The sequence below is a fragment of the Carcharhinus amblyrhynchos genome, chromosome 10 (genome assembly GCF_965287045.1).
Source record: "Carcharhinus amblyrhynchos chromosome 10, sCarAmb.v2.hapA, whole genome shotgun sequence".
Lineage (NCBI taxonomy): Eukaryota > Metazoa > Chordata > Chondrichthyes > Carcharhiniformes > Carcharhinidae > Carcharhinus > Carcharhinus amblyrhynchos.
This window is the reverse complement of record NC_137333.1, coordinates 82,377,100-82,404,162: the sequence shown is the minus strand read 5'-3', so window position 1 is coordinate 82,404,162 and position 27,063 is coordinate 82,377,100. Positions and strand designations below refer to the sequence as shown.

Below are 27,063 nucleotides of genomic sequence, written 5' to 3'. Positions count from 1 at the left end.
ACCCTGACCCTAAATCCTTCAACTCTGCCCCTAAACACCCCAGCCCTGACCCTAAACCCCCCAACTCTGCCCCTAAACACCCCAACCCTGTCCCTAAATCCTCAACTCTGCCCCTAAACACCTCAACCCTACCCCAAACCCCCCAACTCTGCCCCAAACCCCCAGCTCTTCTTCTAAACCCCCAGCTCTGCCCCTTAACCCCCAACTCTGTCCCAAACCCCCAGCTCTGCACCTAAACCCCCAGCTCTGCACCTAAACTCTAATCAGATTGCTTACATCTCATCAGGTTTTTGTTTTTTCTTCTTTACTAATCACTTCATGCAAGTCATTATTTTTACAATGGATGTCACCCACTGCCTCGTCCCAGCAAATAACATTAGGTTTTTTGTATCAAGGGTTTAAAGCTCTGAAAGCCAATGAAGATTGCTCTAAAGCAAGAAGAAGTAAAAGCGACAAACAGCAGGTTGTCTGTATCATGTTTCTATGAATGCCAGAAATCTAAAAGGAAACATAAATTGCTGGATAAAACTCACCAGGTCTGGTAGCATCTGTGCAGAGGAGAAACAGTTAGCGCTTCAAGTCTAAATGACCCTTCTACAAAATTGAAGAAAGGTAGAAATTTAAAGAATTATAGGGTGGCATGGTAGCACAGTGGTTAGCGCTGCTGCCTCACAGCGCCAGGGACCCAGGTTTCGATTCGCGGCTTGGATCACAGTGTGGCATTTGTACATTCCCCTGTATTTGTGTGGGTTTCCTTTGGGGGGCTCCGGTTTCCTCCCAAAGATGTGTGGGTTAGGTTGATTGGCCACACTAAATTGCCCCTTAGTTTCCTCGGATGCATAGGTTAGAGGGATTAGATGGGGTAAATATGTGCAATTGCAGGGATAGCGCCTGAGTGGGATTGTTGTTGGCGCAGACATGATGGGCCAAATGGCCTCCTTCTGCACTGTAGGGATTCTGAGTTGGAAAGGGAGCGGAGTACGCAGAGCAGAATAAACAGGGATCGATCGATCAAAGGAGAGATTGACAAATTTATCATACACATCAGACAAAGGGAGTGTTAATGGTTCACCAAAGTTGTTCAAAAATAGTCATTTATTGTACCAGATGGTTACAAATAAAGGACAAACAGCAGGCTGTCAGTATCGTGTATCTAAGAGCTTACGCGGGTTTTTAAATGGGTTTATTCACAAAGTGAACTTTACAGAATTTTGACTTTTGCAAGCATCAGAAAGCAGTCCATTGCTTGGAGTCTATCTGGCTCAATGAAAGTTGCTGGAGGTCAATAGTGAGGGCTTTAAACTAAATAATAAGGGGTGGGGGGAGTATTCACATAAGGGGGAGATTGGAAAGTTAAAGAGAAAGGAGAAGGCATTAGTGCCAGGTAGCAATACAGGTAATGGTAGCAGTGCAATAGAAAAGAGTAAGAATTCACCAGCAAATATGGTCAGTTTAGAAAAAATGGCTTTAAAGCAACTGAGAAGGAGGAGCATTCAGGTGATGAAGATCTAGAAATCCAAAGATGTAAGTTGAGGCAATAGAAAAGTATATCACTGTGGATAAAGACAAGCTGAGTGGAACAGAGTTTAATGGTATTAGTGCGTCAGAAAGTAAGGTTCTTGCAGGGAATAGTAGTAAAACAAGAAAATTGAAGTCACTTTATCAAAATGCATAGAGTATCCATAATAAGCTAGATAAACTAGTGACACAATAGAGATCAATTATTTGAAGCTAATTGGTACTTCATAGACATGCTGACGAGGTGACCAAGGTTAGAAATACATATTCCAGGGTATACAACATTTCAAAAAGACAGATGGAATGGAATAAGAGGAGGACATGCCCTGATAATAAAAAGTGATTTAAGGACATTAGTGAGAAAGCACTTTAGTGGAAAAGTTATTGGTTTAGGAAATCAGAGAATACAAGGGTCAGTGGAAGTTGGAATCAGAAGGATGAAAAATGGCAATTTGGCTTTTACAAAGTAATGGTTGGAATGCGAGTTTTTACAGATAATCAAGTGTAATCAATATGTTACACACTATCTGTAACCCTCATGACTTGCCTGGGCTTGCAAAATTTCACTAACTGTCCCAGCTGGAGACAATACACATCTCTTTAACCTGTGCTTAACCCTCTCTCCACTCACATTGTCTGTACCTTTAAGACTTGATTATCTGTAAAGACTCGCATTCACCATTATTTTGTAAAGTGAGTTTGTTTCTTTTATGCCCTGTTTGTGAACAGAACTCCCACTTACCTGACAAAGGAGCAGTGCTCTGAAAGCTAGTGGCTTTTGCTACCAAAATAAACCTGTTGGACTTTAAACTGGTGTTGTGAGACTTCTTATTGCATTTACTGCAGTCCAATGCGGGCATCTCCACATCAGAACATTGAATACAGGAATTGGGACATCTTGGTGAAGTTGTACAAGACATTGGTAAGGCCACACTTGGAATACTGTGTATAGTTCTGGTCACCGTATTATAGAAAGGATATTAAACAAGAACGAGTGCTGAAAAAAATTTACTAGGATGCAAATGGGACTTGATAGTTTGAGTTATAAGAAGAGGTTGGATGGACTGAGACTTTTTTCCCTGGAGCGTCGGAGGCTTAGGGGTAATCTTAAAAAGGTCTATAAAAAAATGAAGGGCGTAGACAAGGTAGATAGTCAATGTCTTTTCCCAAAGCTAGGGGAGTTTAAAATTAGAATGCATAGGTTTAAGGTGAGAGGGGAGAGATACAAAAGAGTCCAGAGGGGTAATGTTTCCACACAGAAGGTAATGATTGTCTGGAACGAGCTGCCAGGGGTAGTAGTAGAGGTGGGTATAATTTTGTCTTTAAAATGTATTTAGACAGATACATGGGTAAGATTGGTATAGAGGGATAGGGGCCAAACACAGTCAATTGGGACTAGCTTAATAGTAAAAACTGGGCGGCATGGACAAGTTGGGCTGAAGTGTCTGTTTCCTTGCTGTAAACCTCTATGACTCTATAAATGTGGCACAGTGGTTGGCACTGGTGCCTCACAACGCCAGGGATCCAGTTCAGTTCTTGGCTTGGGTCACCATCTGTTTGAAGGCTGCATGTTCTCCCCGTGTCTGAGTTGGTTTCCTCTGGGTGCTCCGGTTTCCTCCCACAGTCCGAAAGATGTGCTGGTTAAGTGGATTGGCCATGCTAAATTCTCCCTCAGTGTACCCGAACAGGCACAACAGTGTGGTGACTAGGGGATTTTCACAGTAACTTCATTGCAGTGTTAATGTAAGCCTACTTGTGACACTAATAAATAAACTTTAAAACTTTAAATGTGAAGCAAATAGCTTGTTGGCCTTTATTACAAGGAGATTGGTGTACAAGAATAGCAGTCTTGCTATAATTGTACAGGGCTTTGGTGACACCATATGTAGAATACTATGTGCAATGTTGGTCCTCATGTTTAAGGTAGCTATATTTGCATTGAGGCTGTAAAGAGAAGGTTTTTTAGATTGGCCCCTGGGATGAGAGGTGAAGGGGGGGAGGGGTAGTAGCCATACTAATGGTCTAAAGTTAAGGAGACGGTACAGGTAAGGATAGAGGCCGAGGATGTCCCAATAATAGAGGAAGTAAGGGGCGTGAGTATGGTTGGTGGCGTTCCAGCAAATAAGGTCCAGGTGAAGGCTGGGATGAAGGTGCTTTATCTGAATGTGCGAAGCATTAGGAATAAAGTGGATGAGTTGGTGGCGCAGATCGACACAAATGGATATGATCTGGTGGCCATTACAGAGACGTGGCTGCAAGGTGACAGGGACTGGGAGCTGAATGTCCAGGGGTATCAAGTGTTTAGGAAGGATAGGCAGGAGGGAAAAGCGGGGGGCGTAGCTCTGCTGATTAAGGATAGCATCAGGGTGGTAGCAAGGGATGATATTGGAGCCAAGGAGCAGAAGGTGGAATCGTTGTGGGTAGAGATTAGGAACAGCAAAGGGAGGAAAACGCTGGTGGGTGTCGTCTTTAGGCCCCCCAATAATGATCTGGAGGTGGGGCGGGCTGTTAACGCACAAATAAGTGCAGCGTGCAGGAATGGGACGGCTGTGGTTATGGGGGATTTCAATCTGCATATTGATTGGTCGACCCATGTTGGACGCGGTGGGCTCGAGGAGGAGTTCTTGGAATGCTGCCGGGATAGTTTCCTTGAACAGTGTATGTTGGAGCCGACGAGGGAGCAAGCTATCTTGGATCTGGTGCTATGTAATGAGGCGGGTAGAATTAGGGAGCTTGCGGTGAAGGACCCTCTTGGGGAGAGTGATCATTGTATGGTGGAGTTTCTGGTGCAGATGGAGGAGGAGAAAGTGGGTTCCCAGACACGCGTCCTTTGTTTGAACAGAGGGGAGTACGGTAGGATGAGAGAAGAATTGGCGAACGTGGACTGGGGGAGCGCGTTGGAAGGTAGGTCTGTCGAGGAGCAGTGGAGGATCTTTAAGGAGATCTTTCTTGGTGCTCAGCGGAAATTTATTCCGATGGTCAAAAAGGACTGTAGGAGGAGAGGTAATAAGCCGTGGATAACGAAGGAGGTGAAGGAAAGTGTTAAATTAAAAGCGGAGGCATTTAGAGTAGCAAAGAGTAGTGGGCAAGAAGAGGATTGGGAGAGGTTTAAATGTCAACAAAGATTGACAAAGAAGTTGATAAAGGAGGGTAGGAGAAACTATGAAGCTGGGCTAGCGCTTAATATAAAAAAGGATAGCAAGAGTTTTTATAAATATATAAAAAGGAAGAGGCTGGCTAGGGTGAACGTTGGTCCCTTAGAGGATGAGAAGGGGGACTTAGTGGTAGGGGATGGGGATATGGCGGAGGTCTTGAATAACTTTTTTGTTTCGGTCTTCACGGAGGAGGACGTGAATAATTTGCCGGATGTTAGAGATGGAAAGGTGGTAGGACTGGAGGGTCTCGATGACATTACTGTTACTAGAGAGGTGGTGCTCGACAGACTGGGGGGGGGGGGGGGGGGGCTGATTGTGGACAAGTCCCCAGGACCGGATGGAATGCATCCGAGGGTCCTGAAAGAAATGGCGGAGGTGATAGTGGATGCCTTGGTGGTTATTTTCCAGACGTCGCTGGATTCCGGGGAAGTGCCGGATGATTGGAAAACGGCTAATGTTACGCCGTTGTTTAAGAAGGGTGCCAGACAAAAGGCGGGGAATTATAGGCCTGTTAGTTTAACGTCTGTTGTAGGTAAAATGTTAGAATCCGTCATCAAGGAGGAAATAGCGAGGCATCTTGAGTGGAACTGCTTGATAGAGCAGACGCAGCACGGTTTCGTTAAAGGGAAGTCGTGTCTGACAAATTTACTGGAGTTCTATGAGGATGTGTCTAGGGCGGTCGATAGAGGAGAGCCGGTGGATGTGGTCTTTCTGGATTTTCAGAAGGCGTTTGACAAGGTACCTCCCAAGAGGTTATTACAGAAGGTCAGGGGGCATGGAGTTGGGGGTAGGGTGTTAGCGTGGATAGAGGACTGGTTGTCAAATAGGAGGCAGAGAGTGGGGGTCAATGGGTGCTATTCGGATTGGCGGTTGGTGACTAGTGGGGTGCCCCAGGGGTCGGTGCTGGGGCCTCAGCTATTTACCATTTATATAGATGATCTGGAGGAGGGAACCGAGTGCAGGGTGTCGAAATTTGCTGATGACACCAAAATTGGTGGAAAGGCAAATTGTGCGGAGGGTGGGGAGAGTCTACAGAAGGATCTAGATAGGCTGGGCGAATGGGCCAGGAAATGGCAAATGGAATTTAATGTTGGCAAGTGCGAGGTGGTCCACTTTGGTAGGAATAATGGTAGGAAGGATTATTACTTACGTAGAGAAAAACTGCAGCAGGCGACGGTGCAGAGGGACCTCGGGGTCCTTGTGCATGAGTCGCAAAAACCCAGCTTGCAGATGCAGCAGGTGGTCAGGAAGGCGAATGGGATGCTGGCCTTCATCGCGAGGGGGATTGAATATAAAAGTAGGGAGGTCTTGCTGCGGCTGTATAGGGCATTGGTGAGGCCGCAGCTGGAGTACTGATACTGGAGTACTGTGTGCAGTTTTGGGCGCCGTACTTACGCAAGGATATTTTAGCCTTGGAGGGAGTGCAGAGGAGGTTTACTAGGCTGATGCCGGAGTTGAGGGGGTTGAGCTATGAGGAGAGGCTGAATAGATTAGGCTTGTACTCATTAGAGTTTAGAAGAATGAGGGGACATCTCATTGAGACGTATAAGATGATGAATGAGATGGATAGGATAGAGGTGGAAAGACTCTTCCCGCTCAAAAAAGACAATAGGACTAGGGGGCACAGCCTCAAAATAAAAGGGGGGCGGTTTAGAACGGAGTTGAGGAGGAACTTCTTCACTCAAAGGGTGGTGAATCTCTGGAATTCTCTGCCCGTTGAAGTGGTGGAGGCTACTTCGCTAAATATTTTTAAGACGCGGGTTGATGGGTTTTTGATGAGAGAGGGGATTAAGGGTTATGGGGAGAGGGCGGGAATGTGGAACTGAGCCGCGACAGATCAGCCATGATCTTATTGAATGGCGGGGCAGGCTCGAAGGGCTAGTTGGCCTACTCCTGCTCCTATTTCTTATGTTCTTATGTTCTATACTCACTGATGGGATTAAAAGATTCAGTTTAGTAGAAAATCATACACACCGCTAGCTGTGAGTTAGTATCCAAGGGCGTAAGCTGCAGACTGTTAGTTCTCAGGCAGAAACATTACAGGTATTGACTCTCACGATGTAGTGCTGTTCCCTAATTTTTTCTGCCACCCAAATGGTCTAAAGATGCCATAGAGAGGCAATACTGTTTACAACTTAAATATTGGGCTTGCCTGTCTATCGGACCTCCCTAACCTGAGAGAATTCATCAAACACTAGGGGCCTTGGACATGAGGAGGATAATTGATATCTACAAGTCAGACACAAGTTGTTATGTTAAGGACAAATTGTACCCAGTAGCAAATCAGATTAGATAGCATATTTGAACATTTACACTGATCAGATATTATAATCTAATAAATGTGCACGTCGTGATCGGTTAGTAGTATTTTGTACCTTAGGCATGATGTAACCCTAATCAATAGTTGTGAATGGATGGAGATAACTTCTATACAAATGTACATCTCTGACCAAAATATGCTAATTACTTGTAATTCAATATGGAAGTATCTCTGTTTGTGTGATGCTGTATCCAATGCTCTGCATTGTACCACCAGCTGGCCTACTGGACTCCTAGCTCGTAATAAAGGCAGATTGTACAACTCCAAAATTCTTCACCTGTTCACTTGAAGGGAACAATGTCTGTAAGCAGCTGGTTAGCAGAGTCCCACCACAAGAGGGTTGTCCAAAGATGACAGACAGCAAATTCAGTCCATAAACATTTAGAGAAATGAAAGATGATGTCATTTAAACATTCAAGATTACGAAGGCTTGGCTGGCTTGGTACAGAGATGCCCCTCTGGCTGGTCATCTAAAGAAGGGGGTGGAGTTGCAGGATAAGGGGCTAATCGTTTAAGACTGAGCTGAGGAGAAATTTCTTCACTCAAAGGGCTGAGAATCATGAACTTTTCCCTAGTTGGTTATGGATGTGCTATCAGTGAATATATTTAAGGCTGACATATGTACAGATTTTTGGTCTCTTGGGGTATCAAAGGACCATGAAATTATTGTCAATATTCAGGAAAAAACCCATCTGGTTCACTAATATCCTTTAGGGAAAGCAATCTGACGTCCTTACTTAGTCTGGCCGACATGTGAGTCCAGAGCCACAGCAACGTGGTTGACTCTTAACTGCCCTCTGAACAAGGGCAACTAGGGATGGACAATAAATGCTGGCCACGAATGAATAAAAAAAAGGAACTGGGCAGGAAAGTGGAGTTGAAGGCCAAGCTCAGCCATGATCATACCCAAAATGGGAACAGACTCCACATGGCATAGATCTACTCCCATGTCTTATGTGAATATAAAAGTAGGGAGGTCTTGCTGCAGCTGTATAGGGCATTGGTGAGGCCGCAGCTGGAGTACTGTGTGCAGTTTTGGGCGCCGCACCTGCGCAAGGATATTTTGGCCTTGGAGGGAGTGCAGAGGAGGTTTACTAGGCTGATACCGGAGTTGAGGGGGTTGAGCTATGAGGAGAGGCTGAATAAACTAGGCTTGTACTCGTTAGAGTTTAGAAGAATGAGGGGAGATCTCATTGAGACGTATAAGATGATGAATGGGATGGATAGGATAGAGGTGGAAAGACTCTTCCCGCTCAAAAAAGACAGTAGGACTAGGGGGCACAGCCTCAAGATAAAGGGGGGGCGGTTCAGAACGGAGTTGAGGAGGAACTTCTTCACTCAAAGGGTGGTGAATCTCTGGAATTCTCTGCCCGTTGAAGTGGTGGAGGCTGCCTCGCTAAATATTTTTAAGAAGCGGGTTGATGGGTTTTTGATAAGAGAGGGGATTAAGGGTTATGGGGAGAGGGCGGGAAAGTGGAACTGAGCCACGACAGATCAGCCATGATCTTATTGAATGGCGGGGCAGGCTCGAAGGGCCAGATGGCCTACTCCTGCTCCTATTTCTTATGTTCTTATGTTCTTATGTTCTTATGTCTTTCTCTGTTAAATATTTAAAAAGACAATGAATGTGATAAATACAAATTACGGCACATGCAGGAAAACAGAAAAAACTGGCAAATTTTAGGTCTGACAGCTTCTGTGGAGAAAAAATAGAGTAAGAAGTCTCACAACACCAGGTTAAAGTCCAACAGGTTTAGAGCCAATGTTGCAAATCCAAAAGACCCTTGATCAGAACTGGCCTGAGTGCGCATTGCTGCAGTGGCGGTACCCCAGCGCCGGGTGGCACTGCAGTGGCGGCTCCTTCCCAGTCAGTGACGGAGTGGTCCCTCTTGCTTCCTGTAGCACCCTCCTTGCTCGCTGGGACGGAGGCCGGTTTCCGCCTCGCTGGTGGGCTGCGATAGGCTGGCGCGGTTGCCGGGGCGGCGGTGAGCGGGGGCCCATGGAGCTGGCGGTGTTGCTGCAGCTGGCCGCCGCTGTGGCCCTCTCGCTCCTGCTCTTGGTGAGTTCAGTCTCTACCATCTTGCATCAAGTCTGCTGTAACTTCTTGTGGTGTTGCTGCAGGCTCCCGTCCCGCTCTGCTCCCGGGGAGACAGTTGGTGTTATGATGACCTGTTCATATGTCCCCGGTTATTCAATTTTCTAACTGGCACATCTCCCCATTTGGGGGGGGAGGGGAGGTTGTACATACATATATGGGGATGTGTGTGTATGTTTGGAAGAGTGAGGATGTATTGGGGTGTGCTTTGCTGTGCGGTGCGGCAAGCTCATTAAAATGTGCTATCACACATGTAGAGCAGAATTAGGCCATTTGGCCCATTGCTATCAGTGCAGATCATATGGGCCAAATGGCTGCTCCTGCACTCTGGAGATTCTTTGATCTCTGTGGGTGATATGTTTCTCAACCCCACTCTCCTGCCTTTTCCCCATAAGCTAAGCTTCCAGTCCCATGTTCTTAAATATGCTGACTTCTGCCTTCATTGTCACCAATTTTTCCTCCAACCAACTCACCTAGGGAGTTGAGGTAGCTTGGGCTAGTTTGATCTTGGGTTTGGACATAGCTCGGCACAACATTGAGGGTTGAAGGGCCTGTACTGTGCTATACTCTTCTATGTTTCTATGTAAACTTTGACCCCCTTTACCAATGAAGAACCTATTTATCTCTGTCTTAAATACTTGGCCCCCACCATCTTCTGTGGCAATGAATTCCACAGACTTACCACCTGGCTAAAGAAATTCCTCCTCCTCTCGATTCTAAAGGGTCATCCCTTTACTCTGAGGCTGTGCCCTCTGATCCTAGCACTCCTAATGGAAACATCTTTTCCATGTCCGTTTTATCCAGGCCTTTGAGTATTCTTCAATGAGATCACCCCACATCCTCTGAGCTCCATTGAGTACAGACCCAGAGCCCTCAAAAGCTCCTCATACATCAAAGCTTTTGTTCCTGGCATCATTCTCATGAACCTCCTCTGGACCCACTCCAACGCCAGCATATCTACTCCTTCTCCATGGACACCGTCTCCTACTTGGTAGCATCATGTTAAGATACTTGGGGAGGAACTTCTTCTCCCTGGGCATTTTGCATCATGCAGCAATTTCATGGCTTGTCTCAGAGTTGGCAGTAGTGGGGAGGGAATCTTTGAAAGCAAACCAGCTTGGTTTTCCTCCCTGGGTGCACAGATTTGAGTAGAAGAAGGAGAGGCAAATTGACTTTTTTTTAAAGAAAGTAAATTATTATGGATGCTGTATCTAAAACAATAAAGCAGAAAATGCTGGAAACTGTCAGCAGGTCTGACAGCATCTTGCGGAGAGAGAACAGAGCCGACATTTCAAGTCTGGATGACCCTTTGGCAGAGTTCAATTGGCAGCTTTCACTTCTGTGCTGATAGCACACGGGCAGGGGTGGAATCAAACTGGATGCTATCATGATGGCTTTATTTGACATGCAATCCTGGCTGAGTCATGAGTTGCTCAAATCAAGCATTGCAAAAGGAAGACTTGCACAGTGCCTTTTTGCTTGGGATGTTCCAAAGTGTTCTACAGCCACTGAACGGATTTTTTTGAATGTTGCAATACAGGAAACTTGAACTTCAATAATATAATAATGACCAGATCACCACTTATTCATTATGTTCTAAAGATTCGTAACCATAGAGACCCTTTCTGAATCTTATACTGGACTGATTAATCTTGAGTTATTGTCATCTTATTAAGTCCATTTCACGCTTCACATCCTTGTTGCTACTACTTCCCCACTACTTGTTCTAGACGACTCAGACTGCTGGCAAACTGAACAATCTCATCAACCTCAAGCTAAGCTTCCAACCCCATGTTCTTAAATATGCTGACTTCTGCCTTCATTGTCACCAATTTTTCCTCCAACCTCAGCTCATCTACTATGGAAACTCATTCTTGCCCTTGTGGTCTACGGGCTCTGCTGCTCAAAAGCTCTCCTGGTTGGCCTCCCACATCTTTGTAAACCTCAGCTTATTAAAAATATTGCTACTCGCACCAACTAGTTATTGTCCTTGCAATTAGTAAGGATAACAATTATTTGGTAAAGTAGCAATATTTTAGTCAGTACATATTTATATTAGCTTGTCCCCCCAATGCCTTAAATTTTAAGACATATTTCTTGTACCTGAGTTCTTTGTGGCCTCTCTTGTGTCTAATTCCTAGTTTTCATATGCTCACTGCCTTTCTCCAGAAAACTCTCCCTTCCTCTGTTCCTAGCCTCTCATACATTAAGCCTTGCCCTTAATCCTACCATCAGCTGCTCAAATCTGTCTGAAATTCCTACACTAAGCCCTCTTCCTGTCTATCTATGTATGTTTGTTCAGAGATGCTCACATTTTTTATTCTTGCATAGGATGTGGATGAAACTAGCAACACCAGAATGTATTCCCCAACACTACTTTTATTGTGCTGCTACAGTCCAGCTGGTGCAGTTACACTGAAAATGCTCTTAGGAATGGTGTTCCAGGATTTTGACCCAAATTATTTCTGTTATTCCTGTTAACAAAATACTCCAAATGCTGGAAATTTGGAATAAAAACAGGAAATACTGAAATTACTGTACTCAGGTCTGGCAGCATCCATGGAGATAGGACAGAGTTAACATTTCAGGACTCTGTAAGTCAGGTTTGTGACTTGGAGGAGATCTTGCAGATATACCATGCTATACCATGAAGCTGCTGCCCTTTTTCTTCTAGGTAGTAGAGATCACAGGTTTGGAAATGTTTTCAAAATGGAACAGGGCTTGTGCACAATTCAACCCCTCAAAGCTGCTCATCATCCGGTTAGATCATTGACTGATCACCAATTACCTGCATTAGCTCCATTTTTCTTTATCTATACGCAACAAACACCTACCTGACTATAACATTTCAATTGATTTAGCATCCAAGGTCTTTTACGGGAAAGAGTTCCAGATCCCTAATACCTTTGTGTGAAAAAGTGATTCCCAAGTTCCATATTAATTGGCTTAGTTTCAATTAGGGAATTTTATTAGTTATTATTGTTATTAGCATTATTATTGTTCCATGAAGGGAATCATTTTGTCATCTGCACTGCCAAATCCTCCTCCATCTTTTGTACTCAACGGAATACAAACCAACTTTATGCATAATTAAACATTTTAAGACTTGTATTCATTCAGGGGAATCTGCACTTCCTCAAATGCCTAGCTATCCTTCCTGAAGTATAGTGTCCTGCGTACATGCAGTACTACATGTTATGGAGTGTAACTAAAGCTCTAAATGATTGAAGCATTTCTACAGTAAACAGACTAAAAGCCCCATTTTTGTGGCCAGCCTATTCTTTAAAGCACAATGGAACTTTTAATACAGCTGAGAAAGAAACAACCAACAGGTGTATGTTAAATTGTCCTTTACTCAAGCATTCAGTTCTTTCAAAAATCAGTCAGAAATGGCTCAAAGGGCTAGATGGCCTACTCCTGCTCCTATTTCTTATGTTCTTATGTACCCTGGGTTTCATTCTGATCTTTTTTTTCCAACCTGGAAATTTTTAATTCCAGAATTGTCTTTCACGGTTTCTTTTTCTAACCGTCCACTAGTTTTTAAATAGTTTGTGAACTTGGACTCCCAAATCTCTTGTTCCTCTTTTATTCTTTGACAGGATGTGGGCCAGCATTTATTGCCCACCCCAGTTGCCCTTGAGAAGATAGGATTGAACTACGTTCTTGAACCACTGCAGTTCACATGATATAGGTACACTCAATGCTGTTAGAGAATACGTTCAGGATTTTGACCAAGCAACGGTGAAGGAGTGGCAGTATAGTACTGAGGCAGGATGGTGTGTGGATTGGATGGGAACTTACAAGTGGTAGTGTTCTCATGTGTCAGCTGTCCTTGTCCTTCTAGCTATTTGCGTTTGTGGGTTTTGCAGATGCTGTCAAAGGAGATTGTGTGCTGCAGTATACCGTGTAGATGATACACACTGCTGTCACTATGCATCAGTGGTGGAGGATGCAGATGTTGAAGGTGATGGATGGGGTACGAGTAAGATGGGATGCTTTGTCCTTGTTGTAGCTGCATTCATCTAGACACGCGGAGAGTATTTCATCACGCTCCTGACTTGTGCCTTATAGATGGGGGCAGGCTTTATGAAGACAGGAAGTACATTCTCCCCACAGAATTCCCAAATTCTGACCTGCCTTTGTAGCCACAATATTTGTATAGGAACGTTTCAGCAGGATTAGGCCATTTGGCCTTTCAGATCTGATCTATCATTCAGTAAGATCAAGCTGGTCTGGTTGTGGTCTTGGCTCCAATTTCCTTTCTGCTTCCACCTTCTCCTCACTCCATTCCTGGTACTAATTGAGTAAATCTCTTCTAAACTACTTCTAGGATGTATTTACATCTTAAACTCATACTGTATGTACATGGTACTCCAGATCTGGTATCATCAGCACCCTGTACAACTGAAGCATAAGCTTCCTACATTTGTAATCAATTACCCCCACAACAATAACATTGTACTCATTTTCCTAATTACTTGCTTTGCCTGTATACTAGTCTTTTGTGATTTGTACATTGACGTCCAGATCCCTCTGAATCCTAGATCTCTGCCGTCTCACCATTTAGATAATATGCTGCTAAAGTGAACAATTTCCCATTTGTTCACATTTATACTCTGTTTGCCAGATTTTTGCCCACTCACTTCACCGATCTGTCCCTTTGTAGCCTCCTTACATCCTTTTCACAACTTACTTTCCTACTTATCTTTGTGTCATCAGCAAACTTTGAACTATATCTTTGGTCCCTTCATCTAAGTCATTTATATAAATTGTAAAAGTTGAGGCCCCAGCACTGATTCCTGTGGCTCACCACTTTTTACATCCTGCAAACCAGAAAAAGACCCATTTATGACTAGTCTCTGTTTCCTGTTAGTTAGCCGATCTTCAATCAATGCCAGCACGTTATCTCCATGAGCTTTTATTTTCCACAATCATTGAAGTGGCACCTTATCAAATGCTTTCCTGAAATCTATGTTCCGTACAACCACCAGTTTCCCTTTATGCACAATACACAAGTCCTTCAAAGCACTCCATTAAATTGGTTAAATATGATTTCCCTTTGACAAAACCTGGGCAATTTTCCACATTACCGGATAGATGCCTATGTTGGCTCTGCACTAGAACAGCTTGGCTAAGGACATAGCTAGTTTTGGAGCACAAATCTTCAGTATTATTACTTCATTACTAGTATTTCTAATTTCTCACCACTTGGAAAATACTCATTTATATTTAAGTTTTAAGTGGGTGACTTCATGTTTGCACAGTTCTGCCCATCACTTAATCGGCCAATGTCTCCTTGCAACTTCCTTCACCTGTAGCACTATATTCTCCTGGCTAGGTTAATCTGGAAACTGGATATAATTTTCTATTCTTTCATCCAGGCTATTAATAGTATGGTGAAAAAGTGAGGTCCCACAGCAGATCCCATGGAGAACACTACTTGTCACAATCTGAATATATTGCCTTTATACCACCTGTTCCAATCTCTGTATCCTATTTCCCAACTAATCGCCAATGTCACAAAGTTACCTCTAATTCTGTGCACTTTCACGTTTGCTAATTTTTTTTATATAGAAATATATCACCTGTCTTCAGGTAGTCCATACGGACAATATCCTTAGAGACCCCTTTACCCACCATGCCAGTAATCATTTCAAAAAACCGGATTATGTGTCAACCACAGCTGTAATGGTAGCATTCTCACTTCTGTTCACAAGGTTCACAGTTCCAAGTTCCACTCCAAGGCTTGAACAGAAAAATCAAGACTAATACTCCAGTACAGTATTGAAGGAGTGCTGTACTTTTGAAAGTGGCATCTTCTGGATGAGACAGTTAACTATTGTCACATCTGATTGCTTGGATGGATGTAAAAGATCCCATAGCATTATTTTGAAGAACAGGGGAGCCTGTTCTATTTTCCCCCCCCAAAGCAACATCGCAAAGACAAATTATCTCACCATTATGAAACTGCTGTTTGTGGAGGCTTGTGTGCAAATTGGTTGCCATGTTTCTTACAACAGTAACTACACTTTAAAAGTACTTAATTGGCTGCAAGATGCTATGAGCAATTCAGTGGTCGTGGAAAGCACTTTTTAACTGCAAATTTTTCTTTTGTGAAGAGTCAGGTAGACTCTTCACAAAGAATTGAACAAGGATTTGAGGGACAAAAAGTATATGAGAGTAGGTTAGCTGATAAGGAAAAGTAAAAATCTTTCGTAAACATAAATAGTAAAAGGATAGTTGAAGGAATAGTTCAGCGCAGTCATGGGCAAACCTTTTGGCTGACAACAGGGAAGTTATATGGGGCGCTGACTGTAAACGCTCAAGAAATTAAGTATACATTCTGGTACAAATTATGATGATAATTGTACAATTATATACAATAATGAAACCTCTTGGCTTAATAGGAACACTGAATTTGATCATCTCCCTTTACAATGAAAGTCTGGTGTCTTTTCCTCTTTCCACAGATGCTGCCTAACCTGCTGATTACTTTGAGCATTTTCTGTTTTTATTTCAGATATCCAGCATCTTCCAATGTTTTGCTTTTGTCTTGCCATTATAAATTACTTGTTAGAATGACAAATATACAGCATGGATTTATTGAAGGCAAATCATGTTGACAAACTTGATTGAGTTCCTTGTTGAAGTAATGGAAAGAGTTGACAATGATAATGCAGTTGATATGTAGATAAATTCTCAACAGGCATTTGATTAAAAAGCCCAGTAGTTGGCAAAATTGAACTTTGTTGGGATTAAAGGGGCAGTGTACCCCTGAGTACAGAATTAGTGAAGGTACTGGGAAGCAGTGAGTGGCTGTTTTTCAGACTGGAGAGAAGTATAGTGGTGTCTCGCATGGGTCGTTAGTGGGACCACTGATTCTTTTGATATGTATTAATGATCCTGTCTTTTTGCTTTAAGGGGAATCATTTCAAAGATTCCAGCCTCAGGAGGACATAAACAGACTGCTAAAATGAGCAGACCTGTGGCAAATGACATTTATTGACGATAAATATGAACAGATTCATTTTGGTAGGAAGAATGAGGAGAAGCAATATAAACTTAATGGTATAATTTTAAAGGCAGCTCAGGAACAGCCATCCTGTGAGTGGAGTTGGTAGGGTGGGGGGGAGGTGATGTTGCAGAGGAGGAGGGAGAGAGTGAGTGGTGATGCAAGGGATGTTGATGACTAGGTGATTTGGTGTGATGTGAAGGTATATGTTCAAATCTTTGGGACCTCTCTTCCTCAGAGAGTGATGGAGGCTGGTTCATTGAATACTTTTAAGGCAGAGAGAGGTAGAATTTTGGCTGACAAGGGAGTCAAAGGTTAGCAGGAGTAGATGGAATATGGTGTTGCGGTCAGATCAGCCACGATCTTATTGAATGGCAGAGCAGGCTTGAGGTATGTCTTGATATTTTTTGATAGTTTTCTTGATGTTCAAAATATAAACTGATTTTTCCCTAATTTGCCCCGGCTTTAATTGGCTCTACTTTCTTTTTGATGATAAAATAAATACTTAAGCATCCGAAAGTACGGAGAATCTCCATTGCAAATTTTCCGAGCTTTTGTCCCCATCTAGAATTAAAATAGTAGACTTGACTAAAGAGGATTGATAATGTAAACTATCACAAAGATGATATGAATGAGTAAGAAAAATGTTGTTTAAAAAATGTCTACAATGAGTATTTGAATTCGTAAAGGCCAAAAATTCTGGACTCAGAATTGTAACACATTTACAGCTACATTTACATCTATCAAACAGGAGTATCTGCATGCCAAACAGCATAAACAGCAAGTGATAGATAGAGCTACGTGATCCCACAACCAACAGATCAGACCTAAGCACCGCTGTCCTGCCACATCCAGTCGTGAATGGTGGTGGACAATTAAATAACTCGCTGGAGGAGGAGAAGGCTCCACAAATATCCCCGTTCTCAATGATGGAGGAGCCCAGCACATCATTGCAAAAGATAAGGTTGAAGCATTTGCAACAACCTTCCGCCAGAAGTGCCAAGTGGATATCCATCTTGGCCTCCTCCATTGGTCCCCAACATTTCAGATGTCAGTCTGCAGCCAATTCGATTCACTCCACGTGAAATCAAGAAACGGTTGGAGATGCTGGATACTGCAAAGGCAATGGGCCCTGATAATATTCTGGCAATAGTACTGAAGACTTGTGGTCCAGAACTTGCCATTCCCCTAGCCAAGCTCTCCTAATACAGTTACAACACTGGCATCTACCCAACAATGTGGAAAGTTGCCCAGATGTGTCCTGTACACACACAGCAGGACAAATTCAACCCGACCAATAACCGTCCAATCAGTTTACTATCGATCCATCAGTAAAGTGATGGAAGGGACCAAGAACAGTGCTATCAAGCAGCAGTTGCTCAGCAATAATCGGCTCAGTGATACCCAGTTTGGGTTTTGCCAGGGTCACTCGGCTCCTGACCTCATTACAGCCTTGGTTCAAACATGGACAAAAAAGCTGAATTCCAGAGGTGAGGAGAGAGTCACAGACCTTGACATCAAGGCTGCACTCGACCGAATGTGTCATCAAGGATCCCTAGCGAAATTGGAATCAATGGGTATTGGGGGCAAACTCTCTGCAGGTTGGAGTCATACCTGGCACGTGGGAAGATGGTTATGAAAGGTCAGTCATCTCAGCCCAAGGACATCTCTGCAGGAGTCCCTCAGGGTAGTGACCTAAGTGGTGTCCAACCATCTTCAGCTGCTTCACCAATGACCTTCCCTCCATCATAAGGTCAGAAGTGGGGATGTTTGCTGATGATTGCACAACGTTCAGCACCTTTCGCGACTCTTCAGATAATGAAGCAGTCCATGTTCAAGTGCAACAAGATCTGGCTTGAGCTGACAAGTCACAAGTGATATTCACTCCACACAAGTGCCAAGCAATGACTGTTACTAATAAGAGACTCTAATCACTGCCTCTTGACATTCCATGGTGTTATTTTCACTGAATCCTCCACTGTCAACATCCTTGGGGTTACCATTGATCAGAAACTCAACTAGACTCGCTACATAAACACAGTGGCTATGAGAGCAGGTCAGAGACTAGGAATACCGCACCAAGTAACTCACCACCTAACTCCACAAAGCCTATCCACCATCTAGAAGGGACAAGTCAGGAGTGTGATGGAATGCTCCCTACTTATCTGGATGGGTGCAGCTCCAACAATACTCAAGAAGCTTGACACCATCCACGACAAAGCAACCCACTTGATTGGCACCATATCCACTCCCTGCACCACCGACACTGAGTAGCAGGAGTGTATAATACAAGATGCACTGCAGCAATTCACCAAAGATCCTTAGACAGCACTTTCCAAACCCATGACCATTTCCATCTAGAAGGGCAAGACAGCAGATATGGGAATATCACTACCTGCAAGTTCCCCTCCGAGCCACTTGCCATTCTGACTTGGAAGTACATCGCCATTCCTTTGCAGTCACTGGGTCAAAATATGAGAATTCTCTCCCTAACAGCAATGTGGGTCAACTCACAGCACATGGACTGCAATGATTCAAGATAGCAGCTCACCACCACTGCCTCAATGGCAACTAGGTGTGGGCAATAAATGCTGGCCAGCCAGTGATGCCCATATCTCACAAATGAAAAAAAAGCTTGAAACATAACCATGGTAAGGAATTGTCTACTTAAAACCAGGTTTTATAGTTTTATTAATCATTTAAAAACCATATTGATTTGAGGTGTAAGTTATTCATAAAATTCCCTCTATAATGTAACATTGTATGTTTCACAACCATTTTTTGTCTTTTATAGCTGGTGTTCATTGCGCATGTGACTGCCATAAAAATGCCAAACCTCACTCTTGGAGAGAATGAAAAATTCTTCAGGAGTCTACATTCTGAGAAGGAATTGTTTCCCAGCATTTATGATCGGCCCACAATAGAACTGTCCGTAATTGTCCCCTCTTATAATGAAGAAGAAAGATGTAAGTTTTACTGACAAATGTTTTTCAATTTTAGCAATTCTTGGCAGGATCATGACTGACCAGTTTTCTTAACAGCGGATCTGATACACTGCTCAGGCTTTCGGAAGGTACAGATTCACATCTTTACAAGTATAATCTTCTGAAGATGGAGATAATTTGGTGTCAACAGTGGATAGAACGCTTACCTCTTGAGTTGGACATTGTGGGTTCAAATTCCATTCCAGAGATTTGAGTGCAACATCTATGCTGGATACTCCAGTATTAAAGGTGCTGCACTTTGTACTTTCCTGTAAAAGAAAAATGGTCTTAATGCATTCAGCTACCCAGAGCCTATTATTCATCAGAATGATTAAAATGTATTTATTCTGTGCTTAATGCGAGTGTGATGAACTTGTTTTGTTCCTTACAATTGCGCCTGAAATGTAGACAACCAATTTGACTAGAATTACTTTAAGTACTTTAAATTGCAATGTTAAGACCAAAAGTGCATCCTTCAATTGAGAAAAAAATCTTAGTTCAAGCTTCTTTCTTCATGAAGCTTCCTTCTTTACAGGCTGATCCATATTATGTATTCTCCTAGATCCACCTTGATTGATGATGCCATTCCACTGAGTCAGCTTAATCACATAATGATTCCTAGCATTTTTCTTCCCACAGAGCAGTTCATTTTAATTTGGACTACCACATTATTTTTGTGTTCAGTGAAGCAATGTTGGTAGTTTCCAATAAAAGTAATAAAATTATCTGATTTTGGGCTAAAATGTAGTGCTCCACTAATTTTATCAAAAAATCATGTAAAACACAAACCTTAGTAGTAAATATTGATGGTTTCAATTATTTCCCCTCCTAATTTCAGTACCTCTGATGATGGAAGAGGCATTAGAATATTTGGAACAAAGACAGGTATTGATTATTTATTCTGACAGATCATTTGTTTTCTTTGTTCCTTTGTGATTTTGAAATTTTGAATGGTGATTGCATAACATTTCTCAATTTTGTTTTCTCTTTAGAGTGGTAGAATATATTAAATGTACCTTTCATTTTGGGGGCTGGGGGGAAGCATCACTGTTAATGGGAATTCTAGCCTTTAGAAAGTGTGTTCTGAAGCCACATCTCCAAATAATCACTGCTTTGACCACTAGGGAAGGTTTGCACTGCTGCACGTACTGCAGCTTGAGTCATTGCATCCTGCAAACACACTTGTAATTATTTTCATAGAATCATAGAAACCCTACAGTGCAGAAGGAGGCCGTTCGGCCCATCGAGTCTGCACCGACAGCAATCTCACCTAGGCCTTATCCCACTACTCCACACATTTACCCCACTAATCCCTTTAACCTACACATCTCAGGGCACTAAGGGGCAATTTAGTATGGCCAATCAAACTAACCCACACATCTTTGGGTGGGAGGAAACTGGAGCACCTGGAGGAAACCCACGCAGACATGGGGAGAATGTGCAAACACTACACAGACAGTGACCCAAGCTGGGAATTGAACCCAGGTCCTTGGAGCTGTGAGGCAGCAGTGCTAACCACTGTGCCACCATGCTGCCTACATGGAGATCTTAGCAAACATTTCAGTAAATTAAAGATCTTGAACAGCATAAACAGAAAATATCACCCACATTCACCTGTGATAGTTTTCAAAAATACAGTCTGAACAAGTTATATGCTGCAACATGGTGCACACCAGAAAATTACCCATTTGTTTCCTACCCAATTTGTATTTAAAAAAACCTAGTGACAAACAGAATGCATGCGAGTTTGAATATCAAAATGCAATTAACATTTCATTTTGAAGAAGGGCAGTCAGATTCAAATTCTTGTCACTGTTTAATAGGATAGCAATGTGCTATAAGGTATAATGTGAAGATGCCAGCGTTGGACTGGGGTAAACAGAGTAAGAAATCTCAACACCAGGTTAAAGTCCAACAGGTTTATTTGTTAGCAAAAGCTAGTGGCTTTTGCCAACAAATAAACCTGTTGGACTTCAACCTGGTGTTGTGAGACTTCTTACTGTATGCTATAAACAGTAGGTGGCAGTGTAATAATGCAAAATGGTATTCTAGAAGCACCTCCCCCCCCGCCCCCCCCCCCCCCCACATTATCTTCCACTAGCTACAGTATGCAAGGCTTTGAATTAAATAAAAAGCTTCATAAATTTTTTTAAAGAAATCCAATTGTAATGAAAGAATTCAGTTTTGCATTTTGACTGCCTTAATGTGGTCACCTAGCTTATTTTGAGAAGTACCTTTGTCATTGCCTTTAATATGATTGTTCTAATGAATACTGATTTGAATAAAAGCCAATAATTTTATGAAGTGAATTATTGTCCAACTTTAAAAAACTGAACACTAAAGAACTGAATGCAGAGAACCTGAATGTAAAAAAAACTGTCTTGTCAGTAGAACAAGGCAATGAAAAGTGATCTTGAGAAAAGAAAATTGGCCATGTTCAGCCCTGCTGAAACTTTCATGTTTCAGTGAGACTAGTTCTTAGCTGAAAAAGTCCAGCCAGACAGCAAAAATATAGAACTTAATTTTAATTAAAAGTGCCAGGTGAATCATTTGAAGCTTTGAATCAAACGAGTGAGTACCTAATGGTCCATAGCGATTTCATGAAAGCAGGAGTTGGTGTTACAGATGGCACAACTCCCCTCAGGCTTCCATTATTGGCTTGGCTTTTAAGACAGCCAGTTAAACTATGTAAGAGTCCTTTCCAGTGGATGCCTTGCTGTCATCTAGTAAACCACTGCCATAATAGCTTGTAACACTTAATCGAAAACAGTTTGTTGTTTTAAGAGTTAAATTTTGTAATTAGTTAGATGGAGGAGATGGGAAGAGGTCTGTGTCATCATATGACTATTTCAAGGAACTGGACTCCTCATGAAATGACTTGGCCAACCCAATTTTAATGCTTTTTCCTCTTTATAGAGATAAATGTTTATGTTGCAGCATGACAGGAAGCCATTGGGCCTATTATGGTAATTCTTCACTCTTTTGCCACTCTCCTGTCCTTTCCTAATATTCTTTTATGACATTTTTAAATCAAAGAAACTTGCACTATTTGGCCCATCATGCCTGTAGTGGCTCTTAGAAAAGTCATGCCTAATCCTGCATCCCTGTTTACTGTCCATAACTTTTGTGTTCCTTCTCCTAGAGGATCCTGTCTAACAGCCTTTTAAAATTATTTAAGGAATCAGCTTCCATCACCTTTTCAGGTATGGAGTGTTCTAGATTCCTACCAGCTCTCAGTGAAAAATATTGTCCTCCTCTCCCTTCTTTATCTTTTGCCAATTATTTTGAATCATTGACCTCTGGTTATTCATCATTGTCCAAAGGTGATATTTTCTGTCAAAAGCACTTGTGTTGCCAGGCCCTGAGGATTTATCAGCTTTCAGTCCAATTAATTTTTCCAGCACTTTTTTTTGCCAATACTAATGTCCTTACATTCTTCATCCTCACCAGACCCTTGTGTTCTTCAGCTTTTCAGTGAAGACAGAACTAAAGTAGTTGTTTAATTGCTTTGCAATTTCCTTGTTCTCCATCATCACTTCATTTCAGACTGGAAGTGGTTTACTAATTTTTCTTTTAGAAGCTTTTATGATTACTCTCACGCTTACTCTTTACTGTTATGCTCTGCTTTTCCCTCTCAATTCAATCTCTTAGTGCTCCTTTGCTGAATTCTAAACTTCTCCCAATCCTTGGGCTTGCTCTTTTTTGAGGAACCTTATATGACTCTTCTTTGGGTTTAATACTGTCCTTAATTTCTTTTGTTGTCCATGTTTTAATTGCTTTTCCTGTTGTGCTTTTGCGCAATAAAGGAATGTATAGCTGTTGCAGTGCATGCATTTGTTAACAATTATTCATTGCCTATCCACCGCCATGCCTTTTAATGAAGTTCCCCAATCTATCATAGCCAATTCACCTCTCAGACCTTCATAGTTTCCTTTGTTTAGATTTTGGACCCTTGTTTCAAACTTTGGGTCCTCGACCCAAATTACTTTCCATCCTAATGAAGAATTCTGTCATGTTATGTTCCGTGTTCTGTTAAAGACCAGCACAACAAGAGTTTGAATTGACTACTTCCCGTTCCACAACACCAAATCTAGGATAGCCTGTCCTCTAGTTGGTTCCTCAAATGCACTGGTCGAAAAAAAATCTAGTACATGTTTCCAAGAATTAAGTTGCTGGAGTATTTGGCTACCCAGCCTCTATGTAGATTAAAGTTGCCCCTGATTACTGTAGCACTCTTGTTACATGTATCTCCAATTTCCTGTTTAATGCCACCCCCTATATTTTCTTTCAAATGAAAATGTCTAGCTTGTATCTAAAACATATTTCCCTGAAACGAACCGCTAGTATTTTACCCTGCGTTCCTCGTTTCCAATCTGGCTGTGCTAGACTCCTCCTTAAATTAGTTCTTCCCTGGTTGTGCATTTTACCTTGGATGTTTACTGATCTTTCTCTAGTGTCAATTTAAACTGAATTATGTTGTTGTCACTGTTAGCTGGTTGATATTCTACTGTAAAACACTCCACTTTATCTATGTCATCTCCCAGCAGCAGATCCAAAAATGCTTCTTCCTTTGTTAAACTGGAGACATATCGATTGAGAGTGCTTTTCTGTACACGTATTGGACATTTCTCTCCAGACCTACCCTTTGCAATAATTTCTCTATTTATGCTTTTGAAATTTGACCACCTATCTCCCTCTCAAAGTTTGGACCTCAAAATATATATATTTTTTAAACTCCCAATAAGGTAACAACTTCCCTCTGTTCCTGCCACCCCACCCATCCTGTTCCTCATTTCAAGACAACAGAGGTAAGAAATCACTAAGGCAAATCCGTGGGAGTGTTTTCAGCAGTTTTTGCCAAAAATAAAGTACTTGGTGTACTTGAGGGTTATAACAGGCACCCTAACTATAGTTTTGGTCTATTATAAATACATATTCAATTCCTTTTCACATCGTGTAAATCTACCAGCATTGATGTGTAATATTTTGCACTTTCAAATATAAAAGCTAAAAAAACTTTACCTTTTAATCCATTTTTACAGAGCAAAAACTCGTCATTTACCTATGAAGTGATTGTGGTCGATGATGGCAGCAAAGATGAAACAACCAAGGTAAGCAATCTCCAAAACACATCCACAAGTGCCTATGGCAGTTTTTGCTGCAATGTACTTAAGATTTATACCAAGCATGTAACTTTAGTTCTCTCTCTTATTTTCTAAAATTGTGGACGAATGCAAATGTTTTTGAAACCAGCCATCCTATTTCTGCCTGTTGACTTTTTATTCTAAATTCACATCTTCCTACAGAGATGCTCTTTTATAATTTACTGCTAAAAGGAACCACATGTGAATTGTTTTATTCTATAAAGCAACAATTGTATTCAGCTATTTTTCAAAAAGTGACCTCCTTTCCCCAGTCTATATCGAGCCTTCAGCAATGTCTTTTCTGAAGTGGGGTGTGTCCAGAATTTGTTGCATGGAAACTATACATCAGTCAAAATTTGTAGTTCAGCTGAATTAAAACATTTTTTATGGAAAATGTCAAATGCACTCTATATTTTACTGAAGAAACTGCCTGTAGTGGACATGGAACATAAGAACATAAGAAATAGGAGCAGGAGTAGGCCATCTAGCCCTTCGAGCCTGCCCCGCCATTCAGTAAGATCATGGCTGATCTGTCGTGGCTCAGTTCCACATTCCCGCCCTCTCCCCATAACCTTTAATCCCCTTTCTTATCAAAAACCCATCAACCTGCGTCTTAAAAATATTTAGCGAGGTAGCCTCCACCACTTCAACAGGCAGAGAATTCCAGAGATTCACCACCCTTTGAGTGAAGAAGTTCTTCCTCAACTCCGTTCTAAACCGCCCCCCCCCCCTTTATCTTGAGGCTGTGCCCCCTAGTCCTACTGTCCTTTCTGAGCGGGAAGAGTCTCTCCACCTCTATCCTATCCATCCCATGTGTCTCAATGAGATCTCCCCTCATTCTTCTAAACTCTAACGAGTACAAGCCTAGTTTATTCAGCCTCTCATAGCTCAACCCCCTCAACTCCGGCATCAGCCTAGTAAACCTCCTCTGCTAGTAAACCTCCTCTGCTAGTAAACCTCCTCTGCACTCCCTCTAGTAAACCTCCTCTGCACTCCCTCCAAGGCCAAAATATCCTTGCGTAAGTACGGCGCCCAAAACTGCACACAGTACTCCAGCTGCGGCCTCACCAATGCCCTATACAGCCGCAGCAAGACCTCCCTACTTTTATATTCAATCCCCCTCGCTATGAAGGCCAGCATCCCATTAGCCTTCCTGACCACCTGCTGCACCTGCAAGCTGGGTTTTTGCGACTCATGCACAAGGACCCCGAGGTCCCTCTGCACCGTCGCCTGCTGCAGTTTTTCGCCACGACCAATATGGTTTGTATCTGTTGGTCATCGTGGAGCTGAGATTGAATTGCCAATTATGTATTGTTTAAATATTTTAATGGAATAATCAAATATTAAACAATCAAGTTGAAAAAGCAGGTGCTTCATAGTTCAAATGTAATTTTTATCCACAGGTTTGGCAGAAACACCTGTTGGCAATCCTCTATTAAAATAACCTTCTGATATTAGCAGCAATGGCTTCAGTTATCCTTAATTGAATTGAGCCATAAAATAAAACAATGTGAATATTGGGAATACTCTGCAAGTTGGGCAGCTTCTGTAGAGAAAGAAACAGTGTTAATGTTTTATCTTGATTATTTGATCAGATCTGGAGAATGAATAGCTTTTAAGAATGCACTGAGCCAGGATAAGAGCAAGGAAAATCATTAAAATAGCAAATTATTTAAAGAATAAATTATCTGAGCCTAGAACATTTGATGAAACCACTTATTTACTCATCTCCCCTTGCCATTAATGTCTGTGAAATGTAAGCACATTTTTAATAAAAGACAGATTTCTCACGCTCTATCGGTTTTTTTGGGAAAGAGCCAGTGCTTTTTGAAGGAGTGGATAACACGTGTGACTGACCATTGTGGAAAGTTTGCTGACTACAGCAATTTTTCATGTGCATAATACCATGAGTTGAAAACAAGCCAAGCTTCAATATAGCCAATGCGTGATCCTGCCTTATATTTCAGTGTTTCATTATTAAAGCTGAGATAAACAACATCAATGATTAGAACCCAGAATTCTGACATAACCGTTGAAGTGAAATAACTCGCTCATTATTGGAGAGACACTATAAATGGTCCTGTAAAGCCAATAACAATGAATTAAGTTGCTGACAGTTGCATTTCAACTCTAAACTGTTTCAGTCAAGTTAAAGCCGTTGTGAAATTTTGTATGTGATAGTGAATTGGGATTCTGTCAGCAAAAGTTTGCATCTCTGATAGTGAATGTATTATGAAAGTTATATGTGAAAGTTTCACCAGGTAGCCAGTTTACCTTGACATTGAGTTGGTTTTTACAGATGAGCTAAATTTTATATTAATTTTCTTGCATGTATAATGTTTAAATCTATTTATTGTAGGTTGCACTGAATTATTCCAAGACACATGGACCTGATAAGGTCCGCGTGCTAACATTAGTGAAAAATCGTGGGAAAGGTGGAGCTATTAAAATGGTAAGTTTTTTTAAAATATGTGCTATCGCCAGATCCTTTAGTAACCAGAAATTAAATGAAAAAATTACGCATTTATATAGCGCTTTTCAGACCAACTGACATCTGTGTTTTACAGTTAATTTATTTTTGAAATGTAGTTGCATTCAGCAAACTCCCACAAGCAGCAATGTGATGTGGATTGAAAGATGAATACTGACTAGGGCTCTAGAGATAAGTCATCTTCAAAATAATTCCATGTAATCATTTATATCTATATATTTAGCACCTCTATATATGATTTGTACATTGCAATTGATGTTAATTTTGTACATCTTTAATTTAATGAATAGTGTTAAACATTGGAGCCAAATTAAACATCGAGATTAAAGTGGTGGTTTCCAGTG

General features: G+C 41.9%; 1 protein-coding gene and 1 long non-coding RNA gene across 2 annotated transcripts in view; one reads left to right on the top strand and one right to left on the bottom strand.

The window, feature by feature from the left end:
* Positions 1-19,404, bottom strand: part of LOC145349121 (uncharacterized) — a 20,909-nt gene extending 1,505 nt beyond the window's left edge. Inside the window, exon 1 of the long non-coding RNA XR_013888063.1 lies at positions 19,252-19,404. This is a non-coding gene — a long non-coding RNA (uncharacterized LOC145349121). The remainder of the gene's footprint in view (positions 1-19,251) is intronic.
* alg5 (ALG5 dolichyl-phosphate beta-glucosyltransferase) overlaps positions 8,925-27,063 on the top strand; it is a 31,914-nt gene continuing 13,775 nt past the window's right edge. The window contains exons 1-5 of the mRNA XM_080197483.1: positions 8,925-9,052; positions 18,895-19,066; positions 19,923-19,969; positions 24,127-24,195; positions 26,588-26,680. Coding sequence (XP_080053609.1) covers positions 8,993-9,052; positions 18,895-19,066; positions 19,923-19,969; positions 24,127-24,195; positions 26,588-26,680 — 441 coding nt within the window. The 5' untranslated portion in view covers positions 8,925-8,992. The remainder of the gene's footprint in view (positions 9,053-18,894; positions 19,067-19,922; positions 19,970-24,126; positions 24,196-26,587; positions 26,681-27,063) is intronic.